Genomic DNA, 20,475 nt, shown 5'->3' on the forward strand with positions numbered 1-20,475 from the left:
CTGAAATAATAAATAAATAAATAAATAAATAAATAAATAAGAAGAATAAATAATAAATAATAGAATAAATAAACAAATAAATAAATAAGAAGAACAGTTAAATAATAATAAAATAAATAGTTAATAAATAATAAAGAAGAAGAAGGCCACAATAGCACAATAGTAAATAGTTAAAATAAATAAAAATAAATAAAGAAGAAAGGAAGAAGAAGAAAGAATAAATAAAGAAGAAGAAACAATAAATACAATAAATAACAATAAAGCAAGAATATATAATAAGGTTAATAAGAAGAAGAAGAATAATAAAGAATAAGTAACAAAAGAAAAGAAGAAGAAGAAAGAACAAATAACAAATATAAATAATAATAAATAAATAAAGACAATAGTTAATAACAAATAAAAGGTAGTAATAAAGAAGAAGAAATAAATAATAATAAACAATACAATAATAAATAAATAATAGTTAAATAATGAAGAAATAAGAAACAATAAATAATAGTTAAATAAATAATAATAAACAAATAACAATGGAAGAATAATGTACAATAATAAATAATAATAATAAATAAACAAAGAAGAAATAAAGAAATAAAATAATAATACAAGCTGAAAGAAGTTAAACAGAATGAAGAAGAAGAAGCATGTTAAAGGTATATCAAATAAATAATAAGAAAATAATAAAGAACAACAAATAATAAGAAGAAGAAGTATTAAAGAAGAATAATAAGAAGAAGTAAGAAGAAGAAGAAGAAGAAGCAAAGAAAATAAAGAAGAAGCAAAGGTAAAAGAAGACAACAAAGAAGTTAGTAAAGTTGAAGAAATAATAAAGGTAGTAAATAATGTAAAGTAAAATAGCAGCAAGAAAGAAGGAAGAAGAAGAAGAAACCTTCTCTCCCAAAGCCTATATAAATTGGAAACAATATTATGCTCATTTTACCGTACCTTCAGGAGCTCAGCAACAAAATATAATACATTGCTGCATTATTTTATGAAGGCATGAATAGTGAGTATAAGAAGCATCATATACTAGGCACCATCATACACAATCTCTAGCTCTCTCTCTCTCTCAAAATGTAACTTGTAATACCCATATTCTCAATATATCTACACCTTGAAGTATACTTGTGCATCTTGAAATACACATGTGCACCAAGAAGTACACATATACATCTTCAAGGTCCTGTACACATTACATGTACACCTTCAAGTGAACTTTTACTCGTACCCAAAAACTGGTAATACTCTAAGTTCACTGTCAAGGCTCTCTCTGCTGTCTTCCAGTATGTGTCTTTATGTATATGCAGGTAATTATGAGTATTTCTATATTAGTATGTGTGTATACTAAAACACACACACACACACTCAATACGCACACAGTGTACATTTAACCAAGAATGTGCACAGGTGCGCGAGTGAGTGTGTGTGTGTGTGTGTGCTACACCTACACACACAGACAGGTTAGGCCACGCACACACATATCTACTACACCTGTTTGCCTTGAACTAGTTACGCCAGGTCTCTCTCTCTCTCTCTCTCTCTCTCTCTCTCATATTCATACTTATGTTTATCTATTCTACAATAATTATAGTACTCATTAAAATAATATATATATATATATATATATATATATATATATATATATATATATATATATATATATATATATATATACAGAGAGAGAGAGAAGGAAGTCACAGGGAGAGAGAAATAGAGAAAGAAAGAAAAAAGAAAGGAACAAAGATAAAGAAAAAAGAAAGAAATAAAAAGTATGAGAGAGAGAGAGACTTACACAAGAGCAATATTACCAATGTTCAACTGTCTCATGACAAATGTCGCCACCATTGGTGACACTGTTTACGCCACCCGGAGCGTGTATGAGGAACCTAAAAGAAAAGAGGAATAATGAACTGAAGGGAGGCGTAGTCAAACCCCAAGGGGTTCTATCATATGAGAAAAGATTGGACTAATACAGTCAGATACCGACGAGATAACTGATAACGACGGAGAAATGAGCAACAATCTGAATAGATATTTTTCAACAGTTTTCATCACCGAAAATTTAAGCATGATTCCCCGAAGCACCGAATATATACATAGGTAGGTAGTGAAGAAAATAGATTAAGCGAGATAGTAGTGACTAGTAACGATGTTAGTAAGAAAATTGACAAACTAAAGCCTAATAAGTCACCTGGTCCCGATGAGATATTTGCCAGAGTATTAAAGGAATGTAAAGAAGAGCTTAGTATGTCCTTAGCAAAGTTGTTTAACATGTCATTAAAAAAGGGTGTAGTACCAGAATCCTGGACGATAGCGATTGTAATACCGATTTTCAGGAAGGGAAATAGATCACTATCCTCTAACTACTGTCCGATTAGTTTAACATCAATTGTAGGCAAATTACTGGAAGCAATAATTTCAAACTCTATTCGAAATCACCTGGAGAAGCACAAGTTGATCAATGATTCCCAACATGGCGTCACAAGAGGGCGTTCATGTCTAACTAATCTATTAACATTCTTTTCATCAGTTTTCGAATCAGTGGACGAGGGGCACAATTATGATGTGGTATATCTCGACTTTAGCAAAGCCTTCGACAGAGTCACCCACGAAAGACTAATAAGAAAAGTGGAGGCTCATGGCATTAAAGGAGATATTCTAAAATGGATTAGGGCGTGGTTACAGGACAGGAAACAGCGAGTGAGCATTAATGACACTATATCCAATTGAAGCAAAGTCACTAGTGGAGTTCCCCAAGGCTCAGTACTTGGACCATTATTATTTATTATATACATAAACGACATAGATATCGGCATAGACAGCAACATAAGTAAATTTGCTGATGACACTAAAATAGGGCGTGTAATTAAATCTGACAAGGACTCTGCAAAACTACAGGAAGATCTAAACAAACTTTTTGAATGGTCTGAAAAATGGCAGATGAAATTCAATGTGGACAAATGTTAAGTACTCAGTATAGGAGATGTAAACAGGGAAACAAGATACCAGATGAACGACGATGTTATTGAGAAATCCGACTGTGAGAAAAATTTAGGAGTTATGATAAGTAGGAATCTTAAGCCAAGTAAACAATGTGTATTTGCTCGAAACAAGGCTACTAAAGTACCCGGGTTCATTCAAAGGAATGTTGGTTACAAGACTAGAGAGGTCATCCTAAAACTATATCTTGCGCTTGTAAAACTTCACTTGGATTGCACAGTTCAATTCTGGTCACCGTATTACAGAATGGATATAGAATCCTTGGAAAGAATTCAGAGGAGAATGACAATGTTCTTATGTAATGTACTGTTGTTAGGTGCCCTCCTCTTACCCCTGACACACACATGCTGTTTAAGGTGCCCTACTCTTACCCCTGACACACACATGCTGTTTAAGGTGCCCTCCTCTTACCCCTGACACACACACACACAGCCTTCATCGGGTGAGGACGTCGGCTCTGCCCGTGGTTTCTTGACCATGGAGACAACTGCCAGCCTGGTTTATCAGGCCCTTCCCCTTCCCCATCTCCTCCTCCCCATCTCGATTTGTCAACATCCTCCCACCAACAGTACAGTGCAAATATTGACGATCAACCCACAAGTGATATACAAAAAGTGACAATTTCAACTCCAAAGAAAGATTAATTCAGGGAAGGATGCAAATGCACAACAGGAGGATATAAATAAAATACAGGAGTGGTCAGAAAAATGGCAAATGTAATTCAACACCAGCAAGTGCAGCGTACTTAATATTGGAAGAACAAATAGTGTCAACGTATACAGCCTTAACAACATCAACCTAGAGAAGTCGACTTGTGAAAGAGCCTCAGGGGTATTTGTAAGCCCAGACCTACGGCCTAGAAAACAGTGCGTTAATGTTCGAAATAAGGCAAAAAGAGTATTAAGAGTAATACGAGTGCGGAGGTCATATTGCAACTATATCTTGCGCTAGTCAGGCCGCACCTCGATTATGCTGTTCAGTTCTGGTGCCCTTATTATAGAATGGATATCAATTTACTGGAGTCGTGCAACGAAGAATGACGAGAATGATTCCAGGACTTAGAAACCTTCCACATCAAGATAGATTAAAGAAACTAAACTTGCATTCCCAAGAAAGACGAAGAGTGCGGGGAGATAAGATAGAAGTATTTAAGTGGGTGAAAGGAATCAATAAAGGAGATACAGATAAAGTTCTTTTGATATCCGAGCATGATAGGACTCGAAGCAACGGACTTAGGTTGGAAAAGTTTAGGTTTAGGAAGGAGATAGGAAGGAACTGGTTCACAAATAGGGTGGAAGACGAGTGGAACAAGCTTAGCAACTTTGTTGTAAGTGCTGGAATGCTAGAAAGTTTTAAAAGGAGGCTAGATAGATTCATGGATGATAGAGAGCGGTAGTAACTCTCTACAGGAGTTGCCATGCACAAGTCAACCGGCCTATTGCAAACTCCTTATTTTCTTATGTTCAATCAAGTGACCCACTCCCCGATTTCATCATATGTAGCTTATCACCTCTGTTCACTGTAATGTTCAGCCTTCGGGCTGCCACCGGCTGCAACTCTCTTAATAAACCGTTTATTATTACGTATTATTATTATTATTATTATTATTATTATTATTATTATTACACACACACACACACACACACACACACACACACACACACACACACAGAAAGACAGATACACACACAGACACACACACTCAGGTATACATAGACAGATAGAAAAATAGAGACACACAAATACAGCAAGACAGACAGAGACAGACAGTGGTGTAATCAAGAGCACTGACTCCCCCAGATAATTGCTGAAAGGGTCAACAAGTGTCGGTCAGGTCACGCTATATCACCTGACTGTTCAACAAGTCAGAGGATGGTGTTGAATCTATCTAACTATTACCCGATCTTCCTCCCTACTACCCTACCTACCTCCCTACAACCCTACCTACCACCCACCCCCACCTACTCCCTACACCCTACCTACCTCCCAACCCCTACCCACCTCCCTACTACCACTCCCCACCACCCTACCCACCCCACCCACCCACCAACCTACCCACCCCACCACCCCACCCACCACCCTACCTCCCTACCAATCTCTACCCACTCCCTCACCACCCCACTACCTACCTCCCCTACTACCCTACCCACCTCCCCTACCACCCTACCTACCTCCCTCACACCACCACTACCACACCACCTACCTACCTACCACCCTACCTACCTACCTACCAGCTCAGAAATAGGTATAATGAACTATCTAGGAATGTTAAGAAATATGTAAGGAAAGCAAAGAGAGACTGAAGTCAAAATGGCAAGAGAATCCAAGGCGAATCCCAAGGGATTTTTCCAGGTATACAGAACAAAAGTCAAGGACAAAGTTGGGCCTATAAATAGGGAGGGGAGAAATGATAAATGGCAGTGAAGAAATAAGCAAAGCATTGAACTCATATTTAGAGAAAGGAAGAAGAGAAATTAAAGAATATCACTATCAGAAAAGAGGATGTTCTTAAGAGGATAACAACTAAAGAAGACAAAACTCCCCAGGGCCAGACGAAATTTTCCTAGTCTTGAAAGAGTAGGAACAGATTAGCGGATCCCTTGTAAATTTATTTACAAAATCATGACACCGGAGTTATAGGAACTTGTGGGAAACAGGCAAATGTACTACCTATATTCAAAAAGGAGACAGAGCATCACAGCGTCAAATTAGCGCCGACCAGTTTGACGTCAGTAGTGGGGAAATTTCTTGAATCAATTATAGCAGATAGCAAACCGATTGCATCTAAGAAAAGCAAATTAATCTACGATTCGCAACATGGGTTTACAAAGGAAAAACTTCTGACGTTTTTAGGAAAGTCTTCGAGGTAGTAGATAATGACGAATTACAGATGTTATTTACTTAGACTCTAGCAAAGCATTTGACAGAGTACAGCATCAGAGGCTTTGAGAAAAATTAAGGCTCATGGTATCGAGGGAAAGTTTTAAATTGGATAAAATCATGGCTCACTGATAGAACTTAGAGGGTCAGCGTAGATGGTGTTAAATCTGAGTGGGGGTGTAACCAGTGGGGTTCTCAGGGTCAGTAATTAGGCCCACTTTTTCATAATCTACAAACGATCTACGATACTGGATCAGCAATGACATACAAGTTTGCGGATGACACCAAAATAGGGCGGCAGATTAATTCAGGGCAGGATGCAATGCATTACAGGAGGATCTAAATAAACTGCAGGGGTGTCTGAAAATGGCAAATGAAATTCAACACCAGCAAGTGCAGCGTACTTATATTGAAGAACAAAATGACAATGTATACAGCCTTAACAACATCAACCTAGAGAAGTCGACTTGAGAAGAGACCTAGGTGTACTTGTAAGCCCGGACCTAAGGCCTAGAAACCGCAAGCGTTAATGTTCGAAATAAGGCAAACATAGTACAGTATTGGGTTTTATATCTAGAAGTGCAGAGGTCTTATTGCACTATATCTTGCGCTAGTCAGGCCGCATCTCGATTTATGCGGTTCAGTTCTGTGCCCTATAGAATGGATATCAATTCACTAGAGTCGGTGCAGGGAAGAATGACGAAAATGATTTCGGGACTTTGAAACCTTCCATATCAGGATAGGTTAAAGAAAATTAACTTGCATTCCTAGAAAGACGAAGAGTGCGGGAGATATGATAGAAGTATTTAAGTGGGTGAAAGGAATCAATAAAGGATATAGATAAAGTTCTATAATATCCGAGCAGGATAGGACTCGGAGCAACGGATTTAAGTTGATAAGTTTAGGTAGAGATAGGAAGAAACTGGTTCACAAATAGGGTGGACGAGTGGAACAAGCTTGCCAACTTTGTAGTAACTGCTAACCCTGGAAAGTTTCAAAAGGAGGCTAGATAGATTCATGGATGATAGAGTGGTAGTAACTCTCGACAGGAGCTGCCATGCACAGCCAACTGCACACTTCTTATTTTCTTATGTCCACCATACCACCTACCTACCCACCCACCTACCCAACACACCCACCAATCCCTACCCACCTACCACCATACCTACCTACCCACCCACCACCACACCTACCGACCCACCACACTCCTACCCACCTACCACACCAACCCACCACCCACCTACCACCATACCCACCCACCACCATACCGACCCACAACCTACCCACCACCTACCTACCCATCTCTACCACCATACTACCACCTACCTACCACCACCATACCTACCCCCCTACCTACCCACCACCAACCCACCACCCACCAACCACACCCCACCACCGACCCTATCCACCACACCCACCTACCCACCCACCCACCCACCCCACCAACCATACCCACCCACTCACCAACCACCCACCCACCCACCCACCCAACATACCCCACCAACCCACCCTCCCCACCACCCTCCACCCACCCACCACCATACCACCCACCTACCTACCACCATACCCACCCCCACCACCCACCCCACCACCACCCACCACCCACCCTACCACCATACTCTACCACCCTACCTACCCACCACCATACCTACCCACCCTCCCTACCCACCCACCACCATACCCTACTCCCACCCACCACCAACCACCACCCACCACCCCACACCCACCCTCACAACCACCCCACCCCACCACCACCCACCCACCACCAACCCACCTACCACCACACCCCACCAACCACCTACCCACCAACACACCACCAACCACCACCCACCCAACCCACCTACCACCAACCATACACCCACCAATCCCACCACCACCATACCCACCCCACCCACACCCCACCCACCCAACCCTACCACCATACCACACACCCCACCCACCCACCACCATACCTCTTCACCCTACCCACCACCACACCCACCCTACCACCATACCCATACCCCACCCCACCCACCACCATACTCTACCAATCCCACCCACCACACTCCACCCACCCACCCACCACCCCACCCACCTCCCACCCACCCCACCATACCACCAACCCCAACCCACCCACCAACCACTCCACCCCACCCACCCACCAACCCACCCACCACTATTCCACCACCCACCAACTTTAACCAATCTCCACCCACCAACTCCTATCCACCACCCACCACAATACCCACCCACCCACCAACTTACCCACCACTCCCCACCCACCAACCCACCACCCACCAACAACCCACCAACCACCCCACCCACCCACCACACCACCCACCAAACCAACAAACCACCAACCACTCACCCAAATCACCAACCCAACCCACCACTTCATACCCACCAACCACCACCATACCTACACACCCACCAACCACCCCACCAACCATACCACACCATACCTACCCACACTACCACACCATACCCACCACCTTACCACCATACCACCACCTACCCACCCACCACCATACCAACCCACCACCATACCTACCTACCCAACCTACCTACCTACACCCACCACCCCACCTCCCCACCCACCCACCCACCACCCAACCCACTCCCACCCACCTCCCCACCCACCAACCACCCACCCACCACCATACCCACCCACCCACCCACCACCATACCCACCCCCCACCACCCACCACCACCCAACCACACCCACCCACAATACCTACCAACCCACCCACCACCACACCACACAACCACCAACCCACCAAACCTACCACCATACCCACCTACCTACCATACCTACACACCTACCCACCACCTACCGACCACCACACCAACCTACCTACCACCACAGCCTACCACAACCCATACCCACCACCTTACCACCATACCTACTACCCCACCTACCACCATACCCACCCACCACCACACCCACTCACCCACCCACCTACCACCCACCCACCTACCACACCCCACCACCCACCTCCCACCAACCCACACCAACCCACCCACCTACCCCACCACCCCACCCACCCACCACCATACCCACCCACTTACCAACCCCTACCCACCCAACATACTAACACCCACCACACCATACCTACCACCTACCACCATACTTACCACCCTACCTACCCACCCACTCCCCACCCACCCACCAACCACCATACACCCACCTACTTCACCTACCCACCCACCCACCACCATACTTAATACCCTACCCACCCACCACCATACCTACCTACCTACCACCTACCCACCACCATATTCAACAATCTCACCCACCCACCCACCTACCCACCCACCCACCAACTGACCCACCTACCACCATACTCCCACCCACCACCCACCTACCTCCCACCCACTCCACCACACCATACCTCACCCCACCTATCGCCATACCCACCCACCTCACCACCATACCCACCTTCCTCCCCACATACCACCATACTCACCAACCTAACCACCCACCCACCCACCCACCCACCTCCCACCACCATACCTACCTTCCTCCCAACCTGCCCACCAACCACACCCACCTGCCAATCCCCACCCACCTGCCAACCACCCACCCACTCACACTACCCACCCACCAACCCTACCCATCCACCCACCACACCACCTACCCACCAATCCCACCTACCTACCTACCTACCACCTACCTACCAACCTATCTACGTACCTACCACCCTACCTACCTACCACCATACCTACCTACCTACCAACCACCCTACCTACCTACCACCAAACCTACCTATCACCACACCTACCTACCTACCACCATACCTACCTACCTACCTACCACCATACCTACCTGCCTACCAACCACCCTACCTACCAACCACCCTACCTACCTACCACCATACCTACCTACCAACCACCCTACCTACCAACCACCCTACCTGCCACCATACCTACCTACCACCTACCTACCACCATACCTACCTACCACCATACCTACCTACATAGGAATAAAGGAAGGAATGTATAAGAAATTAAAGGGAGGGGAGGAGCAGCTCAGAAATAGGTATAATGAACTATCTAGGAATGTTAAGAAAAATGTAAGGAAGGCAAAGAGAGACAACGAAATCAGGATAGCAAAATAATCCAAGGCGAATCCCAAGGGATTTTCCAGGTATATAGAACATAGGTCAAGGACAAAGTTGGGCCTTTAAAGTCAGAGAGAGGGGAAGTGATTGATGATAGTGAGAAAATAAGCAAAGCATTAAACAGCTACTTCTTATCAGTTTTCACAGAAGAAATCCCAGAGGTGGAACTGATATTTAGGGGAAATGAAGAAGAGAAATTAAAGAATATCACCACAGAATAGAGGATATTCTTAAGAAGATAAATAAAATAAATTTAAGACAAAATCCCCAGGGCCGGATGAAATTTCCCCCCGAGTTTTGAAAGAGAGTAAGGAACAGATTACCGGACACTTCGTAAATTTATTTACAAAATCATTAGACACCGGAGGTGTACCAGACTTGTGGAAACAGGCAAATGTACTACCCATATTCAAAAAGGGAGACAGAGCATCAGCGTCAAATTACCGGCCGATCAGTTTGACGTTAGTAGTGGGGAAATTTCTTGAATCAATTATAGCAAATAGCATCCGATCACATTTAGAGAAATACAAAGTAATCTACGACTCTCAACATGGGTTTACAAAGGGAAAATCTTGTCTAACAAATCTGCTGACGTTTTTTAGGAAAGTCTTCGAGGTAGTAGATAATGACGAAAATTACGATGTTATTTACTTAGACTATAGTAAAGCATTTGACAGAGTACCGCACCAAAGGCTTCTGAGAAAAGTTAAGGTATCGAGGGGAAAGTTTTAAATTGGATAAAATCATGGCTCACCGATAAAACACAGAGGGTCAGCGTAGATGGTGTTAAATCTGAGTGGGACTGTGTAACCAGTGGGGTTCCCCAGGGGTCAGTACTGGCCCACTCTTGTTCATAATCTACATACACGATCTAGATACTGGGATCAGCAGTGACATCAGCAAATTTGCGGATGACACCAAAATAGGGCGGCAGATTATCTCAGGGTAGGATGCAAATGCACTACAGGAAGATTTAAATAAACTGCAGGAGTGGTCATAAAAATGGCAAATGAAATTCAACACTAGCAAATGCAGCGTACTTAATATTGGGAGAACAAATACTGTCAATGTACACGGCCTTAACATCAACCTAGAGAAGTCGACTTGTGAAAGAGACTTAGGGGTACCTGTAAGCCCAGACCTACGGCCTAGAAAACACTGCGTTAATGTTCGAAATAAGGCAAACAGAGTATTCGGTTTTATATCTAGATGTGTAAGTAATAAGAGTGCGGAGGTCATATTGCAGCTTCATCTTGCGCTAGTCAGGTCGCACCTCGATTATGCTGTTCAGTTTGGTGCCCTTATTATGGAATGGATATCAATTCACTGGAGTCGGTGCAGCAAAGAGTGACGAAAATGATTCCGGGACTTGTGAATGGAATCAATAAAGGAGATATAGATAAAGTTCTTATAATATCCGAGCAGGATAGGACTCGTAGCAACGGGTTTAAGTTGGATAAGTTTAGGTTTAGGAGGGAGATAGGAAGGAACTGGTTCACAAATAGGGTGGTGGACGAGTGGAACAAGCTTAGCAACTTTGTAGTAACTGCTGGAACGCTGGAAAGTTTTAAAAGGAGGCTAGATAGATTCATGGATGATAGAGTGGTAGTAACTCTCGACAGGAGCTGCCATGCACAGACCAACCGGCCTATTGCAGACTCCTTATTTTCTTATGTACCCACCTACCTACCTAGCACCCTACCTACCTGGCAACCTACCTACCTACCTACTTCTCCCGTCTCCACAACAGGACCCTCCAGAGTTAACCACATAAAACCTGTTTGTGTAATCGATTTTTGTTATATGAGACCTTGTCGTGGGAACTGGTTGTGTGTTTTATCTACTTATGTATGTATGTCTGTATGTATGTATGTAGCCATCTATCTATCTATCTAGCTAGCAATCCATCTATGTATCTATCTATCTATGTATCTATCTATCTACGTATATATGTATGTATGTATCTATCTATCTATCTACCTCTCTCTCACACACACACACACACACACACACACACACACACACACACACACACACACACACACACACACACACACACCTGATATCCAATATTCCTGGGTTTATAATTAAGGCCACGACAGGCCTGGTTGCTGTGTGTGACGGATACATACATACTCAGACACAAGTCACAGGTGTGTCTGGACGTGTCTAAGAGTGTCTGGCCACAAGACTGACAGACACAAGTTACAGGTGTGTCTGGACGTGTCTAAGAGTGTCTGGCCACAAGTCTGGCCACAAGACTGGCCAGGGGGTAAAATTCTTGGCACTCTGTAATACCTCAAATGTATACACGTCCATGACTCACACACACGTACACGCACTCATACGTACATATAGGAATATATTACGTGTGTGTGTGTGTGTAGATTATTTGTGTATATATCTTCAAACACGCACAAGAATTCACGTAAACAATCACATACGTAAACAAACAAACAAACAAACAAACAAACACACACACACACACACACACACACACACACACACACACACACACACACACACTGTACACAGGATGTTCCTTTCAACGCTAAAATTGTAAATAATTTATCGAGTCAAGATAATATTAATGTTAGCGAGGCAGGGCTCTCTCTCTCTCTCTCTCTCTCTCCAGACGTGATAGTCACTGAAGGAGTGAAAGAGACAGGCAGCCAGATAATTGATGCCTTGCTGAAGGAGAAAGAGATAATGTGTGTGGTAGAGAGACAAAGAGACAACAGAAAGACCTAAAACCATATTGAAGAGAAAGAGACGAAGACTCTGTGGGAGGTTTGGTAGAGAGACGGAGAGACAAGGGAGGGACTTGAAGCCTTACTGAAGGAGAGATGAGAGAGATAGAACGCTTGAAGAGATCGTCTCAACTCCCCTTAGTCACGTCTTATACTTGACCTCTCTCTCTCTCTCTATCATATATATATATATATATATATATATATATATATATATATATATATATATATATATATATATATATATATACATGCTTATATACATACAAAAACAACAGCATGCGGTCGTGAAATATCTTGATTTATTTTCATAATTACAAAATTAAAGTAATGGAGATAGTCAGTAATTTTTAAAGTATTGCAACACAAAATAGGGAAAGAAATTGAGAGGTCTGCGACACCTAGACGATATGTGATAACTGTTTTAGAAGTTATGAAAATATTTATAATGAGATGAGGAAATACACAAGAAAACCATAAAATTTAAGAACTGGCGATATTATTGTATACGGTACATGAAAAATAAAATAATATTTTATATATTTTTGTGCCATCAACAAGACAAATACCATAAGGCAATCTGGATGTAATGAACACTCACGGTAACATAATTAATAATTAAAAACAATTAAACTACTATAACTTCTCATAAAACATTTATGAAGTAGCAGCCGACGTTAATATTAACCTTCTATGCTTTCTTTCAGGTAAATTTTTCTATCTGTTCATGATAGCACAAACTTGCTGCCAGTTCTTTTTTGAAGGAGACCATAGCCAGTCCACTCAACCTCTTGAGTAGTTGTCCTTAGATACAATAGTTTCATATCAGGTTTGAGTTTAGACAAACTTGGCTCCCCTGATGCCACTGTGACTGGAACGGCCAACAAAATCCTTAGCGCCATTTCTGCATTAGGTAAGGTCCCATTGAGAGACTTTAGAAACGAAAGGACATGAAGTGCATTTATTGTTTCACTGAGAATGAGTTCTCGGAGTACTCTGAAAACAAAACGGTTTCAATATTGTAAGAATTTCCTTCCATCACTAACCAAAGCAGAGTTGTGTTCAGCTAGGTACTGCTCAGCTGCTATAATAAAGTGTATCTATGGTATTCATTAAACACAGCCTTCTTTTAACTTCCATCCATTAGGTTAAGGTTGAACAAGTGTTCACTTGATGACTCATGAAACTTTAGTATTTCACTAAAATGCCTCCAATCAGCACAGCCTTCTGTTGATAGTTTTATGTGTTGCATTTGAACTATATAATTACTAACCAGAAGAGCGCGAGGCCCGGGGCGGCCACTCCCCCCTCCCCACTTCAGGACGGCTGTGTGTAATATATATATTATATATATATATATTATATATATATATATATATATATATATATATATATATATATATATATATATATATATATATATATATATATATATATTCTGTCTTTCACACACTCACACACTGGGGTCTATTAAGACGTGGGTCTACTAAACTAGGGCCTATTAGCACTGGGGTCTATTAGCCTCTTCACCACTTGAAGCAGCTCTTAATATTTTGTTTGGTTAACGCCAGACGATTTTACTCGGCACAAAGAGGCCCCACAGGCCCCCATGCATGAGGTGTTACATTTGGGATCTGGTAGGACTGGGGTCTGCTAGAACTAGGACTGGTGTCTATTACGACTAGTAGGACTGGGAGCCAACACTGTCGGAAAGACACCCAGAGAATGTTAAACTGGAACTAAACACACACACACACACATCGAACCACTGTTGTCGCTCTCACTGTCGACGCACAAAACCGGACATGCCAGACTTGCTGAATAGTGTCTTTGTGTGTGTGTGTGTGTGTGTGTGTGTGTGTGTGTGTGTGTGTGTGTGTGTCTGTGTGTGTTTTGCACACAGGGTGGTGATATGCGTCTAGTGTGGCAGCATTATGTTAGTGATAAGGTGCAAGCACTGCTTGTTCCCCCCCTCGCTTTCAGCTACCACCTCTGGCTAGCCCTCGTGGCGAACAGGGAAGCAACTTGCATAAGTCTTCCCCTGCCAGTACACAGCCTCTTCACCATCAAGACTCCTGCTGTGCCTCCTCGTGGCAACACCCGGTAACTGGGTGCCTCGTGGGCCCAGGCTAGACCAGCAGGGGATCTCGGAGTAGCAGTGGGCCCCAGAGGGACGGCGCATAGGCCTACTGGCATGTGGACACGTCCTGGCGCCGACCAGCCATTGCCCCACTGCCTTGCGGATTAACCTTGGTAGGTATAAAGGAGTAAACCCCGAACGAAAAATCTGCGGTGGAGCCACGCATCAGGCAGACATGCTTACAGAGCTCCAACAAGACCCCAACGGCGGTATAGGCGGAAGAGGTAACCACCGTGTGAGCCCAACGACTACACCGGCGGACGAAGGCAATGCCTGATGGACAGGCTACTAAGGCGAAACCCAACAAACTGGGCTATAGGCAGTCCATTGCAACTATCCCTCTTCCCAGTTATTGCAACACTTGCACCACTGGAACAGGAAAAGGGAGAACCAAGATGTGTGGTTGCAGCCTGCGCTCCTGCCTCACCACATAAATCAACTCACTGGCAGCCATCACCCAGCTCATCATACCTCTCATCATCATCAAAACCCCTATACCCCCCAAAAGCCCTATGGCGACGGGGACAGGCAGAGATGACTGCCGGGAGTCTCTAATCACAACTCTGTACATGGGCGGCACAGATAAGGTGGTCGTTTATGCACTGGGAACTAGGCAGCAGTGCAATCCGGTCCTGTCTGTGCGACTGAGCAGCCCTTACGAGGAGCCAGTCTGCTCACTCCACATGGGGAGGGGGCTAGAAAAGGTGCTCTAAACATAGCCTGCCTAAAAATCCAACCTGACTGGGCAACCGCACCCAGTAAGGTTATCCTTATGTGGTCGAAAACACAATCAAAATCACAAATCCAAACAGAAACAAACCGTACAACCTCTTATGGTCGCTGCACGGAATGTCAGGACCCTTCTGGATACTGGCACAAATGAGCGTCCTGAAAGAAGAACTGCCCTTGTGGCAAAAGAGCTGGCTTGGTATAACATCGACATTGCGGCCATTAGTGAGTCCCGGCTCCCAGATGAGGGCCAACCTACAGAACGGGGGTCTGGCGACACCTTCTTCTGGAAGGGTAAGCCTGCTGTGGAGAGAAACCACATTTATGGAGTTGGCTTTGCCATCGGCCAACGCATCCTACACAGGCTAAATGAAATGCCTATTGGGATCAACGAGCGCCTCATGACGCTTCGAGTCCTACTGAATCACTCACGTCATGCCCCAACACTGGATGCAGAGGATGACATCAAGGAGGCCTTTTACGCCGACCTCGACAGTGCTAACCTCTCTCCCCGAGAAGATAAGGTTGTGCTCCTTGGTGACTTCAAAGCAAGAGTTGGCAGAGATGCTGACATTTGGCAGGGAACCATAGGGAGAAATGGACTAGGCAAGTGTAATCCCAACGATTTACTCCTCCTCAGCAAGTGTGCAGCGCACAACCACACTATCACCAATACCTTGTTTCGGCAGGCCACAAGTTCAAGGGTTCGTGGCAACATCCACAATCCAAACACTGGCATCTCATTGAGTACATAATTGTCAGAAAAGGAGATCGCCGAGACGTCCTCATCACCCGTGCCATGCGTCGCTCAGACCACTGTGACACTGATCATCGACTTGTCAGACCCAAGCTCTCACTGCACGTCACCCAAAATGGCGAAGGCAGCAAGCCTCCAAAAGAGGTTTAAATACTAAGCGTTTGGAGGATCCAGCGGTACCTCAAGCTTTCAGAGAGCAGCTCGAACATGTTCTTATAAACAACCCAACAACAAACAACGCTAATCCTAGTGCCGAATGGGATATTCTCAACACTGTTATGACAAAAACCTGCAGAGACCCTCGGCCAGATCGAAAAAATACACCAGGACTGGTTTGATGAAAATGACCCGACAGTCAATGTAGTCACCGATGATAAACGTGCTGCTTTTACTGACTGGCAGAACATCCCTCAGTCTTGGACCAAAGCTGATATCTTCCGCAAGAAGAAAGCAGGGGCCCAGCGGGAACTTAGCAATCTAAAGAATGACTGGCTTTAAAATAAAGCTTGTGAAATACAAAAAATTGCAGATCAGCACAAAATGTGAATTTTTCAATTCCATTAAGCCATTTTACGGGCCAGTCACTCGTGGCGCAGCCCCCTTCCGCTCATCTGACGGAAACTTCATAATTACAGATGATGAAGGCCTCCTTCAGCGCTAGAAAGAGCACTACCATTCATTGCTCAATCAAAACACCGATGTGGATGCCCTGACTACCCAGCAGGTCCCTCAGCATCCAGAGCTGACCCACCTCAGCTATCCTCCATCCCTGGATGAGGTAGCTACCACCACAAAACAGATGAAAAATAACAAAGCCTCAGGGCCTGATGGAATCCCAGCCGAGGTGTATAAAGCAGGAGGACCTTTGCTTACCAGCCGTCTTCACTCAGGCAAGATTATCGCCTGAGTCCTCCTAAACAGACTTCTTTCTGAGGCGGAAAATTTCCTCCCAGAATCTCAATGTGGTTTTAGACCATCACGTGGCACCACTGACATGATCTTTGCTGCCCGCCAGATACAGGAAAAGTGCAGAGAATAGTGTCGTGGCCTGCACATGGCTTTCATCAACCTAACCAAGGCCTTCGACTCGGTAAACAGGGAAGCCCTCTGGTGGACCCTCAGTCGTTTTGGCTGTCCACCAAAATTCATTGCCATTGTGAGGCAACTCCATGATGGCATGAATGGCAGTGTCTTGCACAACGGCACCCAGTCTGAGTTCTTCCCCATCCAAACAGGAGTTAAACAAGGGTGTGTACTGGCACCAACTCTCTTTTCCATTTTATTGGCTGCCTTCCTTACTCGTGCCAGTGCCAATTTAACAGGTGGGGCGGACATCGAGTACCGGATGAAGGTGGTCTTTTCAACATAAGATGAATCCAGGCGGGAAGAACTAAGGTGTCGGCAGCTTCCATTACTGAACTTCAGTATGCAGACGACCTCACCCTTGTTGCTCACACTGAACACAACCTACAGGAGATCCAGAACACCTACGCAGATGTGTATGCACACTTCGGCCTTGAGGTGAATGTACGTAAGACTCAGATTCTCTTTCAGCCTGCCCCTGGTTCAGCCACACCTCCACCATCCTTCCAGCTTAACGGTACTACCCTCTCTAATGTTACCTACTTTCGATATCTCGGCTCCCACCTGTCCACCACAGCAGACATTGATGAAGAGATTCAGCATCGGATCAGATGTAGGGAGATGAAATTATCGACAAAGCTGCACGTATATCGAGCAGTGGTCCTCTCCACCATGCTATATGGCAGTGAGACATGGGTCACATACAGGAGGCACCTCAAGGCACTTGAAAACTTTCACCAACGTAGTCTACGTTCCATCCTCCGAGTTTGCTGGGAAGACAAGAGAACAGATGTCAGCATTCTTGCTGACACTAACTGTAGGAGCATCGAGGCTACCATTATTCATGAACTATGCTGGACTGGCCATGTTGCCTGCATGGACGACAGTAGACTGCCAAAGCAGCTACTTTACAGTCACCTAACGAATTGTAAACGCAATGCCATATCAAGATAGGTAAAAGAAACTAAACTTGCATTCCCTAGAAAGACGAAGAGTGCGGGGAGATATGATAGAAGTTTTTAAGTGGGTGAAAGGAATCAATAAAGGGGATATAGATAAAGTTCTTATAATATCCGAACAGGATAGGACTCGGAGCAACGGATTTAAGTTGGATAAGTTTAGGTTTAGGTGGGAGATAGGAAGGAACTGGTTCACAAATAGGGTGGTGGACGAGTGGAACAAGCTTAGCAACTTTGTAGTAGGTGCTGGAACGCTGGAAAGTTTTAAAAGGAGGCTAGATAGATTCATGGATGATAGAGTGATATTAACTCTCGACATGAGCTGCCATGCACAGGCCAACCGGCCTATTGCAGACTCCTTATTTTCTTATGTTCTTATGTAGTCTTAAGACAAACCTGGAAAGTGCCAAATCGACCCCCTCACCTGGGAGTCGATTACTCCACACCATAACGCTTGGAGGAGCACCACACGAGAAGGTGTCCATACTTTCGAGTTAGCCCGACTGCAAACCGAGGCAGACGAGCACCAACGCCGGAAAGACGCTGCCACCGCCCCTCCCGCGCTAGATGCAGCCCTCCACATGTGCAACGAATATGGACGACCCTACCGGTCCCGTATTGTCTTCTTTAGTCACCTAAAAACTAACCAACCTAGGTGACAAACTTAACTCATATCATTGTATCATAACTGGTTGACAGTCATACTCGATTCCGAGTGACAGCAAAGTAGTAGTAGTAGTAGTAGTAGTAGTAGTAGTAGTAGTAGTAGTAGTAGTAGTAGTAGTAGTAGTAGTAGTAGTAGTAGTAGTAGTAGTAGTAGTAGTGTGTGTGTGTGTGTGTGTGTGTGTGTGTGTGTGTGTGTGTGTGGTTTGCCTATAATTTCACAGATAACTGGACAGGCAGACGTAATATATAGCCGAGGATATGTTAAATGAAGCAATTTAGCCAATCAGGCGACGAATTGTATCAACCAATCACACGCCGGCTGACATTCGGTCTCCAGCGGAAAGTTAAAAATAATGCGTTAATTTTGTGTCTTTGCGTAACGTGTGTGAGTCACTAGAGAGAGAGAGAGAGAGAGAGAGAGAGAGAGAGAGAGAGTTGCCAGGAATTTGGGGTCAGCTGCTAGGGAACCCGTTATATATGGAACCCCCATTATACAGTCAGTCAGTCAGTCAGTCAGTCTCTCTCTCTCTTGACAGATGGGACAGTTAATGAGCCACACAAAACTGGCAATACAATTACATTAAGTAAAATTTTTGCCTGTTTGTCCGTCACACACTTGTGTTCCCTGACCGACTGTATACTGTAACTCTTAGGCTGATAACCCCTTAATGGTGGGTCTAAGGGGTGTGCCAAATAAGGGTGAGTCTGTTTATGGGGTTTTTAAAGCAATACTTGTACGTCTGACAACATTGTTTACATACCATGCGTGCGTTGCCAGCCCAGGGTGCAGGGTGTCGTACTGCCTGGAGAGAACTTACCTATAAAGAGAAACAATTTATTAGTATTAACTCAACCAATCTATCAAGATAGATAGATAGATAGATAGATAAGGCGTCATACGCACGTCTTTGAAACACCTCAACTTCGTTACGTAAAACGGGTTTTCCCCCGAGGCGTAGGCACAGAGAGAGAGAGAGAGAGAGAGACGTTTCAAGTTACATACATACATACTGAAAAGGGATAAATCAACCAATAGACACATACAGGAATAAGTAAGAGTGTTTTATCAATAAATAAATAATAATTGTACGTCTGGCAGGTGTCATGATGCCGGCAGCGAAGTGATTCATCTGTCCGGTAGGATAAGTTTGTGTTGTCAGGGAGAGAGAGAGGACTACAGCATGTACTAACAGTGTGTGTGTGTGTGTGTGTGTGTGTGTGATATACACCAAAATAGTTGGGCAGGAAGAGGGGAGGGGAGAACCTCCTCACCTCTTCCTTCACGACGAGACAAAGAAAATTTCTATCTTTAATTTCTAACTCTTTTCCTAGCTCTAATTCCTAGCTCTAATTCCTAGTGTTTCATTCCTGGCCTTAAATTTTAATTCACTTGTTAACTTCATTCTTGTTGTTC

The 20,475-nt window shown here is 44.0% G+C and overlaps 1 protein-coding gene across 9 annotated transcripts in view; it reads right to left on the reverse strand.

Annotated features, from left to right (window-relative positions):
* LOC121856380 (RNA binding protein fox-1 homolog 1-like) overlaps positions 1 to 20,475 on the reverse strand; it is a 131,686-nt gene that overhangs the window by 93,335 nt on the left and 17,876 nt on the right. For 8 of the 9 annotated variants that reach the window (XM_042351924.1, XM_042351923.1, XM_042351919.1 and 5 more), the window contains one exon: positions 19,823 to 19,879. The exons of the other annotated variant lie outside the window; for it this stretch is intronic. In XM_042351924.1, coding sequence (XP_042207858.1) covers positions 19,823 to 19,825 — 3 coding nt within the window. In that variant the 5' untranslated portion in view covers positions 19,826 to 19,879. The remainder of the gene's footprint in view (positions 1 to 19,822; positions 19,880 to 20,475) is intronic. 9 annotated transcript variants of the gene reach the window in all.

This window comes from Homarus americanus, unplaced genomic scaffold (assembly GCF_018991925.1).
Source record: "Homarus americanus isolate GMGI-L3 unplaced genomic scaffold, GMGI_Hamer_2.0 scaffold48220, whole genome shotgun sequence".
Classification (NCBI taxonomy): domain Eukaryota; kingdom Metazoa; phylum Arthropoda; class Malacostraca; order Decapoda; family Nephropidae; genus Homarus; species Homarus americanus.